This window comes from Callithrix jacchus, chromosome 12 (assembly GCF_049354715.1).
Source record: "Callithrix jacchus isolate 240 chromosome 12, calJac240_pri, whole genome shotgun sequence".
Lineage (NCBI taxonomy): Eukaryota > Metazoa > Chordata > Mammalia > Primates > Cebidae > Callithrix > Callithrix jacchus.
This window is the reverse complement of record NC_133513.1, coordinates 35,908,879-35,922,522: the sequence shown is the minus strand read 5'-3', so window position 1 is coordinate 35,922,522 and position 13,644 is coordinate 35,908,879. Positions and strand designations below refer to the sequence as shown.

The 13,644-nt window shown below is 51.2% G+C and overlaps 1 protein-coding gene across 4 annotated transcripts in view; it reads left to right on the top strand.

Annotated features, from left to right (window-relative positions):
* Nucleotides 1-13,644, top strand: part of RASGEF1A (RasGEF domain family member 1A) — a 76,874-nt gene that overhangs the window by 20,691 nt on the left and 42,539 nt on the right. For 2 of the 4 annotated variants that reach the window (XM_054242279.2, XM_009009490.5), the window contains exon 1: nt 12,463-13,153. The exons of the other annotated variants lie outside the window; for them this stretch is intronic. In XM_054242279.2, coding sequence (XP_054098254.1) covers nt 13,136-13,153 — 18 coding nt within the window. In that variant the 5' untranslated portion in view covers nt 12,463-13,135. Of the gene's footprint in view, nt 1-12,462; nt 13,154-13,644 lie in introns of those variants that run through there. 4 annotated transcript variants of the gene reach the window in all.

Here is a 13,644-nt window from a genome sequence, read left to right as displayed (position 1 = left end):
AGATTTGATTTATGGCCTAACATAAGGTCTCTTCTGGAGAATGTTTCCCATGCACTTGAGAAGAGTATGTATTCTGCTATTGTTAAGTGGAGTGTTCTGTTGATGTCTGTTAGGTCTAGTTGGCTTATAGTGTTGTTCAAGTCTTCTGATTTTGGTTTTGTTTTTCCTTTTACTGATCTACTCTCTAGTTGTTTTGTTCATTATTGTAAGTGGGGTCATGGAATTCCCCAACTATTTTTGTTGAATTGTCTTATTTCTTCCTTCAATTCTATCAGTTTTTTCTTCTTGAATTTTGGGGCTGTGTTGTTAGGTATGTATTTTTTTGTAGTTGTTATATCTTGTTGATGGATTAACCCTTTAATCATTATAAATATTCTTCTTTGTCTCTATTAACAATTTTTGTACTGAAGTCTATTTTGTCTAATATGAACTTAGCCATTCTGGCTCTATTTTGATTTCTTTTTGTATGGAATACCTTTTTTATATTTTCACTTTCAACTTATTCATGTTTTTCTCTCTAAAGTGGGTCTATTGTATAAAGCATATGGTTGGATCATGTTTTTTTTTTTAATTCTGATAATCTCTGCCTCTTAACTGGAGTGTTTAATTCATTTACATTTAGTGTAAATACTGGTAAGGTAGAATTTTCTATTTGTTTTTTACATCTTATGTCATTTTTATTCTTCTATTCCTTCATTATTTTCTTCTTTTGTGTTAAATAGATATTTAGATATTATCTAGTGTACCATTTTAATTACTGTCTTTTCCTTTATTACATTTTTGAGTTATTTTCTTACATGTTGCCTGGAGGGTTATAATTACCATCTTAACATATAACTATATTTATGTTATATATACTTGTCAATGTTCAGATTAATACAAACTTAATTGCAACAGTATGTAAAAACTTTGCTCCTCTGTAGCTCTGTTGCCTATCCTCTCCTTTATGCTGTTATTGTCATAAAATTTACAATTTTATACCTGTGTGCCATGAACCTATGTTTATAATTATTGTTTCATGCAGTTGTCTTTTAATTCAGATGAGGTCAGGCATGTTCAGGGTAGTATGGCCATAAAAGTTGTCTTTTAATTGAAAAAGGAGAAAAATAGAGTTAAGTGCATAAAATGTGTTTATACTGTCTTTTATATTTACTAACATATAGCAATAAATATATAACCAGTAAAGTTACCCTTACTGGTCCTCTTTATTTTTTCACATGATTTCAAGTTGCTGTTTATTGTCCTATTATTTCAGCCTGAAGGACTCTCTTTAGTAGTTCTTATAAGGCAGGTCTTCTACTGATGAATTCTCTATTTTATTTGTTGGGTAATTTCCTCTCATATTTGAAGGACAATTTTGCTGCATAAAGAATTCATAGTTGACACCTCTTTTCTTTCAGAACTTTGAACATGTCATTCCAACTGCTTTCTTCCCTTCATGGTTTCTGATAAGAAATCTACCTGGAGTTTGTTGAACTTTTAGGATATGGAGATAAATATTTTTATCTAATTTAGAAAGTTTTAGCCATTATTGCTGCTAATATTTTTTCTGACTTCTTTCTCACTCTCCTCTTTTTCTGAGACTCTTCTTATATGAATGATAGTGTCCATTATGGTGTCTGTGGCTCTGTTTATTTGTTTCTTTTTTCTTTCTGTTCTTTAGACTGGATAATCTCAATGGAGGTTTTTTTCCAAGTCACTGATTCTTTCTTCTCTGCTCAAACCTGTTGTTGACCCCTCTTGTTAATGTTTCATTTCATTTACTTAGTTTTCAACACTAAGTAAATGGTTCTTTTTTAAAAAAATAATTTGTATTCCTTTATTGATATTCTCTATTTGATAATATTCCTTTCATTCAGTCTTTAAAAAATATACTTAAAGTAGCTGATTTAAAGTTTTTGTCTAGCTTGCTTTGGCAGCACGTATACTAAATAAAGTTTTTGTTTAGTAAGTCAATTCTGGAAATCAGATATTCCCCACTCTTTGAAGTTTGTTGCTGCTGCTGTTTATTGTGGTAATAGTTGTTTGTTTTGTGACATTTCTGGATTACTTCTCCAAAGTCTGTATTCTTTTGTGTGTGTCACTGAAATCTCTGCTGTTATCTTAGTGGTCAAATAATGATTAGACAGAAATTCTGTTAAGCTCCTGGAGCCAATAATTCTCTCAGTCTTTGCTAAGGAGCTCTGTGTGCTTGTGCATGCTTTCAGCTCTCAGCTAAGCAGTTGACAACTCTACCTTAGTCTTTACTTCTTGCTTGCACAGAGCCTCAAAGTTAGCCAGAAGTGAGTGCTTAGGTTTCCCAAAGACTTTTCTGAGCATGTGCACAGCCCTGAGCATACGCTTGACCATCTAGATTCTCAGGAATAAACTGCAGTTTTCAAAACCCCTATGATCATGTCATTACTGAACTTTCTTCTTAAGCTTTCTGGTTAGTCTGTTGCATGCTTCACTGTTATCTACTGCTTCAGGCATCTGTGAAATTAAATACAAGTAACTGTTTTTGACAATAAAACTTGGGGAATATGATTTTTGTATTTGAGGCCTTTGATTCAGGTCAAATACAGGATCTTTGTAATGGCTCACACCTGTAACCTCAGCACTTTGGGAGGCTGATGCAGGCGAATCACCTGAGGTCAGGAGTTCGAGACCAGTCTGATCAACATGGAGAAACCCTGTCTCTACTTAAAATGCAAAACTAGTTGGGTGTGGTGGTACATGCCTGTAATCCTAGCTACTTGGGAGGCTGAGGCAGGAGAATCACTTGAACCTGGGGGGTGGAGGTTGTGGTGAGCTGAGATGGTGCCATTACACTCCAGCCTGGGCAACAAGAGAGAAACTCCATCTCAAAAAACAAAAAACAAAAACAAACAAACAAAAACGGTAAGTGGGGTCTCCATGGGAACTGCTGGACAGGTCAAATAATGACAGTTTTCTGAGAATGAAGCTTTGAAAGAGTTCCATCACGGTTCTCCCTCCAGGGGCTGCTATGCTGGTGGTTTTCATGATGAATATGGAGTTTTATTTTTTAAGGTACTCGGGATAGAGAGTCAGGGATAGGACTAGGGCAATTTCAAGTGCCACTAAGTTTGCAGTTCTCACTGAGATTCAGTTGTGTTTTTTGAACAAATGCTCCTAAGATTTCTGTACGCTTTTGGTTAATTTTGGAAAAGTTGATTCTGACCAATTTTTTGTTGTTGTTGTTGCTTGTTTTCTTCTTGCTTTTATGGAAGAGAGGGTTTTTGGAAGTCCTTACTCCACCATATTCACTACCTGACCATACTCTATAGAAAGCACTTCTCTGGTGTATCTTTAAACTTACAATGCTCATAACCTTTGACCCAGCACATCAAGTGTTAGGAGTTTACCTTTTATACATGGTTACACATTTGAATAAAAACTTTTCATCAATAATACCCCATGTAGGAGTGTTTTTGGTAGGCAAAGACTGTAAAACACCTCGGTGTCTTTTGCTAGGGGACCCCTTACATGTGTGACAGCCCACCTACCCAGCGGAATACCCTGCAGCTGCTACAGAACATGTGGAGTTGCCAGGAACTGAGGGGCTCTGGCCAGGGAGCTGCAGGTGTCTGGGGTAAGGGGAGAAACTACAGAAGCGTCGTTCCAAGCACCACTGATTAGAATGAAGAATACCCCTTCTTCAAGAACCTGTGATTCTGGGAATGACTAAGAAAGACACTTCTGGAACATTTATGTCTACTCTAGGAATAGACACAAGCATGGAAGCATGTGGTGGCACATGCCTGTAATCCCAGCTACTTGCAGACTTGTGTATTCGTGGGCTGCCTCATTTCCGTTTGATCTCAGATCCCTTTCCACAAGCCTAGAGTGTCATCCTCTCTGGCTTACAGGGATGGAAGCTGTGGGCCCTCCCCAGGGAGGAGGGGGTAGGACTCTCTGAGACACATTGCTGCCCACATGCCTGCCATACCAGCCTGACCAGCCTTATTCTGATATCTTTCAGGTTCCCCCAGTATCTCCACTTGCTTAGATGCCCGAATGGCAGTCAGGGGCCCTGTTCATCAGACAGCCTCTCCTCTGCCCTGCAGCATGTTACAGGGACCTGACAAAAGAGGGGCTGGGGAACCCACGGGAACCTCACAGCACCCTAGTGTCTCTGCAGAGTTGCAGGACTGTATATGGACATGGGGCTTTGGCAGTGAAGGAGGAGGCTGGAGGAGGAATCCAGGCTTTCCCTACCAAACTTAAAATATGAGTCAAAAGGGTAGTAGAATTATCCAAAGTACTGCAGGTTGAAGTACACTGAACAGCTCAAAAGTAGGAAGCCACACAATCTGCAATGGCAACACCCTTGAAGGCAGGTCTCAATCTGCGTGGCTAACCCTCCTGAAGACAGCTCCATCTGTGGTGGCTAACCCTCCTGATGGCAGATTTCAACATGTGATGGCTAACCCCCCTCAAGGTGGGCTCCAATCTGTCATGGCTAGCCTGTCAAAAGGCAGGTCTCAATCTACCATAGCTAAACCCTCCGGACTCGATCTGTGATGGCTAACCCTCCTGAAAGTGGGTCTCTACGATGGCTAACCCTCCGGAAGGCAGGTGTCAGGCACACTTGCATTAGGCCCAGTCATCTTGGCCTGTGAGTCCTATTTCCCTGATGGGCAGATCAGGGGCTGCGCGGAGTCCAGATCCCTGCCCACGGGTACAATGGCTGGGTCTCCGTGTGCCTGTGCCTGAGTTTCTGCAGGTCAGACTTCTATTCCTTGTGGGATTGGAGGCATCCCATGGTGGTCCTGGGATGTTCAGTCAGAGAAGCTCTGTGGTCTAGGTTCTGGGACCACGCTGGGAGGGTCTCTGGGACTCCTATGGGGCTAGGTGTTATGGGGTCTCTGAGGAGGAGCAGCTGAGTTTGGGGAGAGTGGAGCCAGCCAGGCATCCTGATATGAATGCGTTCAGGCCTGGGCTTGGTTGGAACTCATGCCTGCATTAGCCTGGCGCCTCTGATGAGCACAGCAGGGACTGGAGGGAGGAGGTGGAATTGGCTGGGAAATGGCAGACACAGCTGCTCTTTCTAGAAATGCAGGTGAGAAGAAAAGAGATTGGGAGGCAGCTCAGGAGGGGCTAGGGTCAGGAAAACTGTATTTGTGGTCTGGAGAGGGCAGAGACTGAGGGGATATGGAGGCAGGGAGGGGAGGGGAGGGAAGGGGAGTGGAGGGAGGGGAGAGTGGGTGTTACAGGCACAACAGTAGGGTCAGGGATCAGCTCTGGGGCCTGGGCCCATAATGGTTGGGGCTCCATTGGAGAGCGGGTGAAGCAGGAGAACAGACTAGGAGCCTCTGGGGTTAGGAAGCTGGGAGGAGCCCCAGGAACCAGAGGGGCTGGGGATGAGTGAGGGTGCCAGCCAAAGATGGAAACCAAGGGCCCAGGGAGACAGAAGCCTCTTTTTTTGACTGGTGGCTCCAGGTCCCATAGACCAGGCTGACCCTGAGATCCCTCAAAAGGCCACACTGGCTCTGAGATCCTCTCTAAGGCTAGTTTGGTCATGACACACCCCAATAAGGACAGGCTGGTCACAAGACCCCCTGCAAGGTTACTCTGTTTCCAAGACCCTCTATAAGGTCAGGCTGGTCCTGAGACACCCTGCAATGTTAGACTGGTCCTGAGACTCCCCACAAGGTCAGCCTGGTCTTAAGACCCTCACAAGATTAGGCTGGCCCCGAGACCTTCCCACAAAGTCAGGCTGGCCCTGAGACCCTCCCACAGGGCCAGGCTGGCCCCTATGGTCCTAAGCCATTCCCCCGCCGTGTCTCACATATACCAGGGGATCTTGGTGTGAGCTCTTGGGCAGGGTCTCCTCTGAGTCTCCCTTCTCCAGGAGCCTGTGAAGGACACCAAGGGAGGGATGAGCCCTGAGTGGGCCACTGCTGCTCCAGCCTTAACTCTGTGCTGTTCCCTGAGGTGGAAACAGGGATGCCTCATGTCCTGGTTTTAGAAGAGCATGCACTGTGTTATGCTATGATGAAGCCACTCATAGTCATTGGAGAGAACTTGGGAAACACTTGACAAGGCTAAAGGGAGAGAATAGGAGGAAGGAGGATGTGAGAGACGTGTGAGAGACAATGCCAATGGAGGGAGGCACCCCGATTAGCCTTTTGGTTTGTGGATGCTTGTCTGTTTCATAGGCACAGGTACTGACATGCACACATGCACATGCACATGCACTCATAGTAATGCACACATGCAAGCATGTATATGCACACACAACCATGCCTGTGAACACATGCACAAAGCACACATGTTCATATGCACACCTGCACAGACACACATGTACATTCAAGCACATGTGCACATATGCACACAAGGTCACACAAGCATACATGGATGCCCTAGGTGATGCCTGCTGCCAGGGCTTTGCTCTGAGGGGGTGCATGGGGACACCTGCTGTCCATTTCTCTCCTTTTCTATTTCTCTCCTTTTCCTGCCAGTGACCCTGAATTTTCCTTGACACTTAAGCTCACACTCTGTATTACCTTTAACATTATTTTTTCAGATTTCACAGGTGCAAAGTGATGACTCAGGGCTTTAACTTGCAAGCTTTTTGTCACCATGAAGCAGGTAGCTTCTGGCTGGGCCTGTCCTATTTCCATGTGCCATCCCTCTTCTGTCTTTCTCATTGGGTGTCAAGGACATTATCTGTGTCTTACTTTCTGCAGGTCTCTGCTCAGGTAGTGGGGTGGGTATCCAGAGCCTTGTGATGGGAGGGGTCCCTGTTGGTCATGACTTGCTTCATCTCGGTGAAGTCACTTCCTGGGCCCTGCCTTGGCCTTCACCCATCCTGCCTGGGTGGCTGTAGCCTACTCTCTTGTTGGGTCCCACTGCCTTTGGCATGATGCTGTGTCCCCACCCCATGCCTTGTGTCCCCCTGATTCCTGGATGTCCTCCCCACTGTCCCCTGTGTATGTGTCAGGCTGGCACTCCGTGTGGAGGGGTCCCGGGCTCCCTTTTTAGCAAGTTCTGAGGCAGTGTGGTCAGGTTTGAGAGCCTCATCTGGAGGAAGCCTCCTAGCCTGGCATTCCTGCCTTTTCCAGACTCCTGTGTTGCTGAAACCCTGGATGCTCTGAGTGTGACTGTGGAGGGGTGGCCGAGGTGCATGGACACAGTACTCCAGGAAGAGCCTCAGGAAAGACTCTTGGACCCCTGGAGGCAGAATAGGGTGTGGAAGGGCTAAACCCACCATGGCACCTTGATGCACATCTCAAAGGTGCCCATGCATGAGGGTGGAGGCTCTGACTCAGACGACCAGGGAGAGGTGTGCCCAGCGCTGTGGCCAGTGGGCTCCAGGTATGCCGGTGCCTGGAAGGTGCCGCCTTGTGCATCAGGGGGCTCAGCTGACCCTCGTCTCCCCTTCCTTTATGCCTTTTGCCCAAAGCCACGAGTGATTCAGTGCATGGAACATTATTCTCCAAAAGGGAGCACTAATGTGCAGCCTGAGGGAAATTCTGGAAGGCTTAGGGGTTCCCCACGGACCCAGGGGACAGGGTCAGCTGCCAGACAAGCTTCCCTGGAGCTTGTGGGTGTGCTTGGGTGTGGATTCGACTGGGGCCATCAGTGGCCTCTGCTCAGGGGTGCTGACCAGACCTGGAAGAGCCTGGAGAGGCCTCTGTGCAGACCATGGCTGTGTGCAGGAGGCTTGAGTCTGGCAGACATTGGGCCTGAGCCTGGCAACAGCATGAGCCCTCGAACCCCTGTGGATCCAGGGGCTGCCTGAGGAGCCTCTCGAGCTTACCCAGGGCTTGGTTCATTTTGCTTCATGTTTTGCCAGCACCCTTGTGTGGCATCAGGGGCCCTGCTTCAGGCCCTGGAGAAAATAGGATGTGCTGTCACCCTCAAGGTTTGGACCTGAAGCTCTTGGTCTGTGCAGTGTGGCTCAGTGATGAGATGGCACCAGCAGGGCAGGGTGGGGAGACGAACCCTCTGTCCTTTGATCCCTTGCCTGGAACCCAAGCCCCTGTGGGCTGGGCCTCGTTGGGGCCTCTGTAGACACGGGTATGGTCCTGGTCAGCCCCTGTGGGGCACTGGGCTCCTGCTTCTCTGTTCTGCAAGGTCTGTCACCTGCCTCAGGCCACCTTCCATCCTCCAAAACCAGTGAATGCCTCTCACTCACCATTGCTTGACCCCTTAGGCTGTGCCTTTTAGAAGTGGGAGCAGGGTGTACCCTGCCTCTGCCTTTGTTCTTGGGGGGACGAGTGGAGGGAGGCTCAGGCCCCTTCCTCCATGTCTCTTCTTCCCTCAGGTGTAGCCACACCTAGATGGGCCCTGAGGTGCCAACAGCTTCTGCCTGTCCCAGCCCAGATGTTCTCTCTTATTTTTCTCTCCTTTGGTTTTCCTCATATGAATTGAAGTGTAACACACATCGAAATGTGCCTGAGCCAGAGCCACAGTGTGCACTCAGTAATTTTTCATGGGGTGACTCTGTGGGGACACCCAGATCCAGCTTCTCCAGCCCCTGCCCCAGGGCAGCATCCCAGGCCTCTGGGGGTGAGGGGGCCCTTACCGACCCCCAGCCAGCTCCACGTGGGGCCAACCTTAGATGCTCCTTGTTCCTGGTGTCCTTGGCTCCCTCCCCTTGCCTGTGGTTATCTGGATGTGTTCTTGATGTGGAGCGTTCCATTGAGTGACACATGCCACAGCTCAGCAGAAACCCAGTCCCCTGTGGGGGATGCCTACGTCGTTTTCAGTTCAAAGCCCTTGTGAGTAGAGCTGATGCAGACACTCCTGCGTGTGTCCTTTGCTGTGAGTCTCTGTTTCTGCCCGGCCTCCATCCAGGGTGGAATTTCTGGGCCTGGTGTGCATGATGTTTGTAGGCACAATCGGACTGTTTTCCCACTGGCCGCACCAGCTGACCCTGCCGCCACCGGCAGCTGAGAGTTTGGGTTGTGCCACCTCCTTGCCAGCACATGGCATTTTCTGCCTTTTGATGGTAGCCATGCTGCTGTGAGTGCCCTCCCTGGATGGGTCATGGAGCTGGGTGCTCTCTTAGGCCTCTCACCCCTTGGATAACCTTCATTTGGTGAAATAGGTCTTCAATTTGCCCCTTTGGAAAAAATGGAGTCTTCTGACTTTTTTGATTTATGTGAGTTCTTTATATATTCTGAATATAAGTCCTGTGTTGGATGTATACATCCATATCCTTATCAACACCTATGTTCTGTATCTGTCTACACACACACACACGCACACACACAGGTTCTGACTGTGTGCACAGACATGTTATAGTCACTGGGATGTAGAGTGAACAGAACAAAGATCCTGCCCTCATGGAGCTCACATTCTCAGGAGAACAGATGAACAAACCAGGAGGTAGAAAGGCTCTGCTGGACCCAGTGACCTTGAGGAAGACGTTCCATGGCAGGAGGGTGCTGGGGCAGAAGGTGGCATTGCAGCTATGTTAGTGAGAAGGTGGCCTGTTGAGGTGGGGGAGCACAGACACTGCAGAGTACCCTCCACACGGAGGGAGGGTGGACAGGTCATGTCGAGGCCCAGCAGGGAGCACTGAGGTCTCTGATGGGGTCATTTGTTAGGAATCTGCCTTCATCGAGATTGAGGTGGGAGTCGTGGAGCTTCTGACTCAGGTTCTAAGACAGCCCCTCCAGCTGCTATGTGGAGACAGCAAGGGTGGACCCTGAGATTGAGCCTTTGCAAGGGTAGTAGTCTGTTCTCACACTGCTATAAAGAAAGGCCTCAGCCGGGTGCAGTGGCTCATGCCTGTCATCCCAGCACTTTGGGAGGCCAAGGAGGGCAGATCACTTGGGGTCAGGAGTTTGAGACCAGCCTTGCCAACATGGTGAAACCCCGTCTCTACTAAAAATACAAAAATTAGCCAGGCATGGCGGTGTGCACCTATAATCCCAGCTACTTGGGAGGCTAAGGCAGGAGAATCACTTAAACTCAGGTGGTAGAGGTTGCAGTGAGCTGAGATTGTGTCACTGTACTCTAGCCAGGGTGATAGACCAAGACTCTTTCTCAAAAAAAAAAAAAAAAAAAAAAAAGGGTCTGAGACTGGGTAATTTATAAAGAAAAGAGGTTGACCAGATGTGGTGGCTCACACTTGTAATCCCAGCACTTTGGGAGGCCAAGGCAGGTGGATCATTTGGTCAGGAGTTCAAGACCAGCTTGGCCTCGAACTTAGTTTGAGTAGAGATGGTGAAACCCCATTTCTACTAAAAATACAAAAATTAGCCAGGTGCAGTGGTGGGCACCTGTAATCCCAGCTACTTGGGAGGCTAAGGCAGGAGAATCACTTGATCCTGGGGGCAGAAGTTGCAGTGAGCCGAAATCGTGCCACTGTACTCTAGCCTAGGCAATAGAGCAAGACTGCTTCTCAAAAAAAAAAAAAAAAGAAAAAAAAAAGAAAAGAAAAAGAAAAGAGGTTTAATTGGCTCACAACTCTGCAGGCTGTACAGGAAGCGTGGCAGCATCTGCTTCTGGGGAGGCTTAGGGAGCTTTCGCTCAAGGTGGAAGAGGCATTTCACATGGCAGGAATAGGAGCAGGAGAGAGAAGGGGGAGGTGCCCCACACTTTCGAATAGTCCGATCTCTCCAGAACTCACTCCACTCTCAGGAGAACAGCACCAAGGGGATGATGCCAACCCATTTATGAGAATTCCGCCCCCATGATCCAATCACTTCCCACCAGGCCCCATCTCCAACACTGGGGATTACAGTTAACATGGGATTTGGGTGAGAACACAACACAAATCATATCAGCAGGAGTCCAGCCCCCTGTCCTGGGTCCCTCATCCCAGGACCTTGGCAGCTTGCTTGCTCTGCCATCCTTGGTGCAGCCTCTCATGGTCAGAGGCAGCGCTGTTCCAGGCCTTGTGCTGGGCCCCTGGGGGAGCCATCCAGAGGAAGTGCCTCTTCCTGTGTGTCTGGTCTCCCCAAAGGCCCAGCAGAGGGCCACTGGCCCCACTGCACCTGGCTTATTCTCTGCTTTCTGAAGTGGCAGTGGAATTCTGTCTCAGGCCCTGCCAGCCCTCTATAGCACAGCCTCAGCCCCAGTTGCAGACATGTGAGCAGTACACCTGGCAGGGCTTAGTCCCCGCACAGCAGCCTCCTCTTGTCCTCAGGCACCAGGAAGGATGTGGGTCAGGTCACACTGAGGTCATACTGGCGGGCAAAGGAGACAGCACACTGTCTGTGTCAGCCAGAGACAGTGGGCAGAGGGCCCCATTCCTCCTGGGGAAGTGTCTGCCTTATTGAGGTCCTTGGGTGATGATGGTGCAATCTGGGATAAGCATGATAGGAAGTGGCCCTGTGACTGCATAAGAAGGCAAGTGAGGCTGCCCACCCATCTGCCACCTCCTCTAAAGTGTCACATTCAGGGAGGCAGAGAGGATGTTCTGGGGTCAGGAGGCAGCAGGGCCAATTGCTCACATGGACTTCCCCTGAAGGACCACGGGACAGGGCCGAGGAAGGCAGGAGGCAGGTGCCTGGAAGGCTTCACCAGGGGCAAGACACTAGGTTTCACCCTCTTGATGCTCTCCATGGAACTGCCTAAAGGGATTGGTGGCCCTGCAAGCCCAGACCATCCTGATGCCACCAGACCACCTGCCAAGGCCACCGTGAGCTTTGCATCTTCTGGCTGGCCTGAAACAAGATGCAGAAGCAGCAGGGGAGGAGGACATTGTGAAAGCTGGGGGGGCCACCGTGCCGTTTCTGCCTGGTTGCCTGGTGCTCCCCTCACTGCCCACCCACGGGCGCTGCGTACCAAGCAGTAATGCATAGTGCATGCTCTGAGCAGTGGAAAGTGGTTCCAGGCCAGGCCAACACTTGTTGGTAGAGAGGATCAGGTGGGAGGCAGTGCTCGGGGAGGACTCCTGTCTCCTGGCCCTCGAGCTGGCTTGAGGGAGGCCAGTAAATGGACCCAGCACAGCCCCCACTTTCTGAAGATAGAGACAATTGCCAATCGAGCCAGCCTGGTAGCTGTTATTGCTACTGGTAAGCTAGCAGGCAAACGAGCTGGGAGGTAGAGGGCCTCTGGCAAGGCCTGGGCAAGAGCCATGGGGGTGGAGGTAGGGTGGGGGTATGGGCGTCCCGGGGCGGCCGGATGTGGTCAGGGTCACGATTGTCCATGCAGCCGGTGGCTTGCGAGCTCTCTGGGGTTGTCAGAGCCTCTCTGTGCGGTTCAAGCATACCCCGCTCCTCCCTAGTGGCCGCCCCGGGCCAGCTCGGTCTCCTCCAGAGCCAGACCCAGCCTCTCACCCAGCTCAGGCTCTGGGCGCTGAAATTCAGACCCCCAGAGAGGGCGCTGTTCGGCTCTGCACGTCTTTCCTGTCCACATCCTCCAAGTGACTGGGGTCCACCACAGGAACGCTCTGAGGGGAAGCCCCGTCACCTGACAGATTTCCTTCTGAGGCTGGGGCTCTGAGGGCGGGAGGAGCCTCACTGTGCCAAGTGCCCGGCCCACCCCTCGCCTTGGCTCAGATCAGCCCTACCACAAAAGCAGCTGCCGTTTCCCCGCGTTCCAAGGAAATGGAAGGACAGGGAGTTCTGTGCGACGCCCGCCTCAGGCCAGAGCTGTGTGGAGTGAGCGCCCCGTCAGGGGAGGCATTCGAGCCGAACGCTGGCCTAGCACCTGCTGTAGTTCCGTAGTGGACGCCTACCATCAGGTCAGGCCGGGGCGGGGTAAGGAGGCTTCCCCACCCCGCGCCGAGCCCCGACCCGCCCCGCGCCCGCTCGCTGTCTCTGTGCGCCAGCACCGACCCCCGGCGCAGCTGCCCCCGGAGTCCCGCCCAGCTCCACACCCCGGCATCTACGGTGCCCCCACACCTAGCGCCAGGCGCGCTCCCCGGTGCAGACAGCGCCCCCAGACCGCGCTCTAGGCCGCCCGCGCCCCCGTCCCCGCCCCTCCGCCACGCCGCGCTACTAGCCTCGGCCGGTTCCTGGCTCGCCTCGCGGATCCTTGGCCCCGCCTGGACCCCACTGTCCTCCGCCCAGTCCCCGGCCCCCAGCGTTCCTGGTCCTGCCCCTCTGGCGGGGGCGCCCAGCGACCCGGACTGGCACGGGGGCAGGCACTTGCCTGCCTCGTGGGCAGAGGAGCCGCCGCTCGCGAGACGCCGGCCGGGGCAATACGACGAAGGGAGCAGGCGGTCAGGATGTTCCTGGAGCCCCAGGTAGGGCTGCGGCGGGCGCGGGTGCGGGGCTGTGGGGCAGGGTTCTGGAGGGATGCGATGGTCCCTAGCATCCCGACCCGGCTGGAGGGACCTCGCCCTTGGGACCCACGGGCCTCCCTCTGTGCATCTCCACTGGAGCACCTGCTGCCTGGTGGACGGTGCCCAGTCTGCACCTCTCCCTGCACCTTCCGCTGCCCCTCGCGGTGCGGCCCGCGGACACTGGGGACCGTAGAAGGCACGGCGGCTCCTGAGAGCCTGGAAGGGGCGCCCCAGCAGCAGGCACCAGAGGGGGCTGCCCGGGACGGGCACCTTCGGGCTTGTAGGAGCCCGGACAATATGAGGAGCTCAGAACCACCTGTTGCTCCCAGGAGAATGTGCCGGGTGAGGAGTGGTCCCCGGTGAGTGATCTGTGTGAGGTGCTGGCGGGGGAGGGCTGCAGAAACGCGGGAGCGTTTATTCACGGTGCATGGGAGAGAGCACTGCCGTGCCTG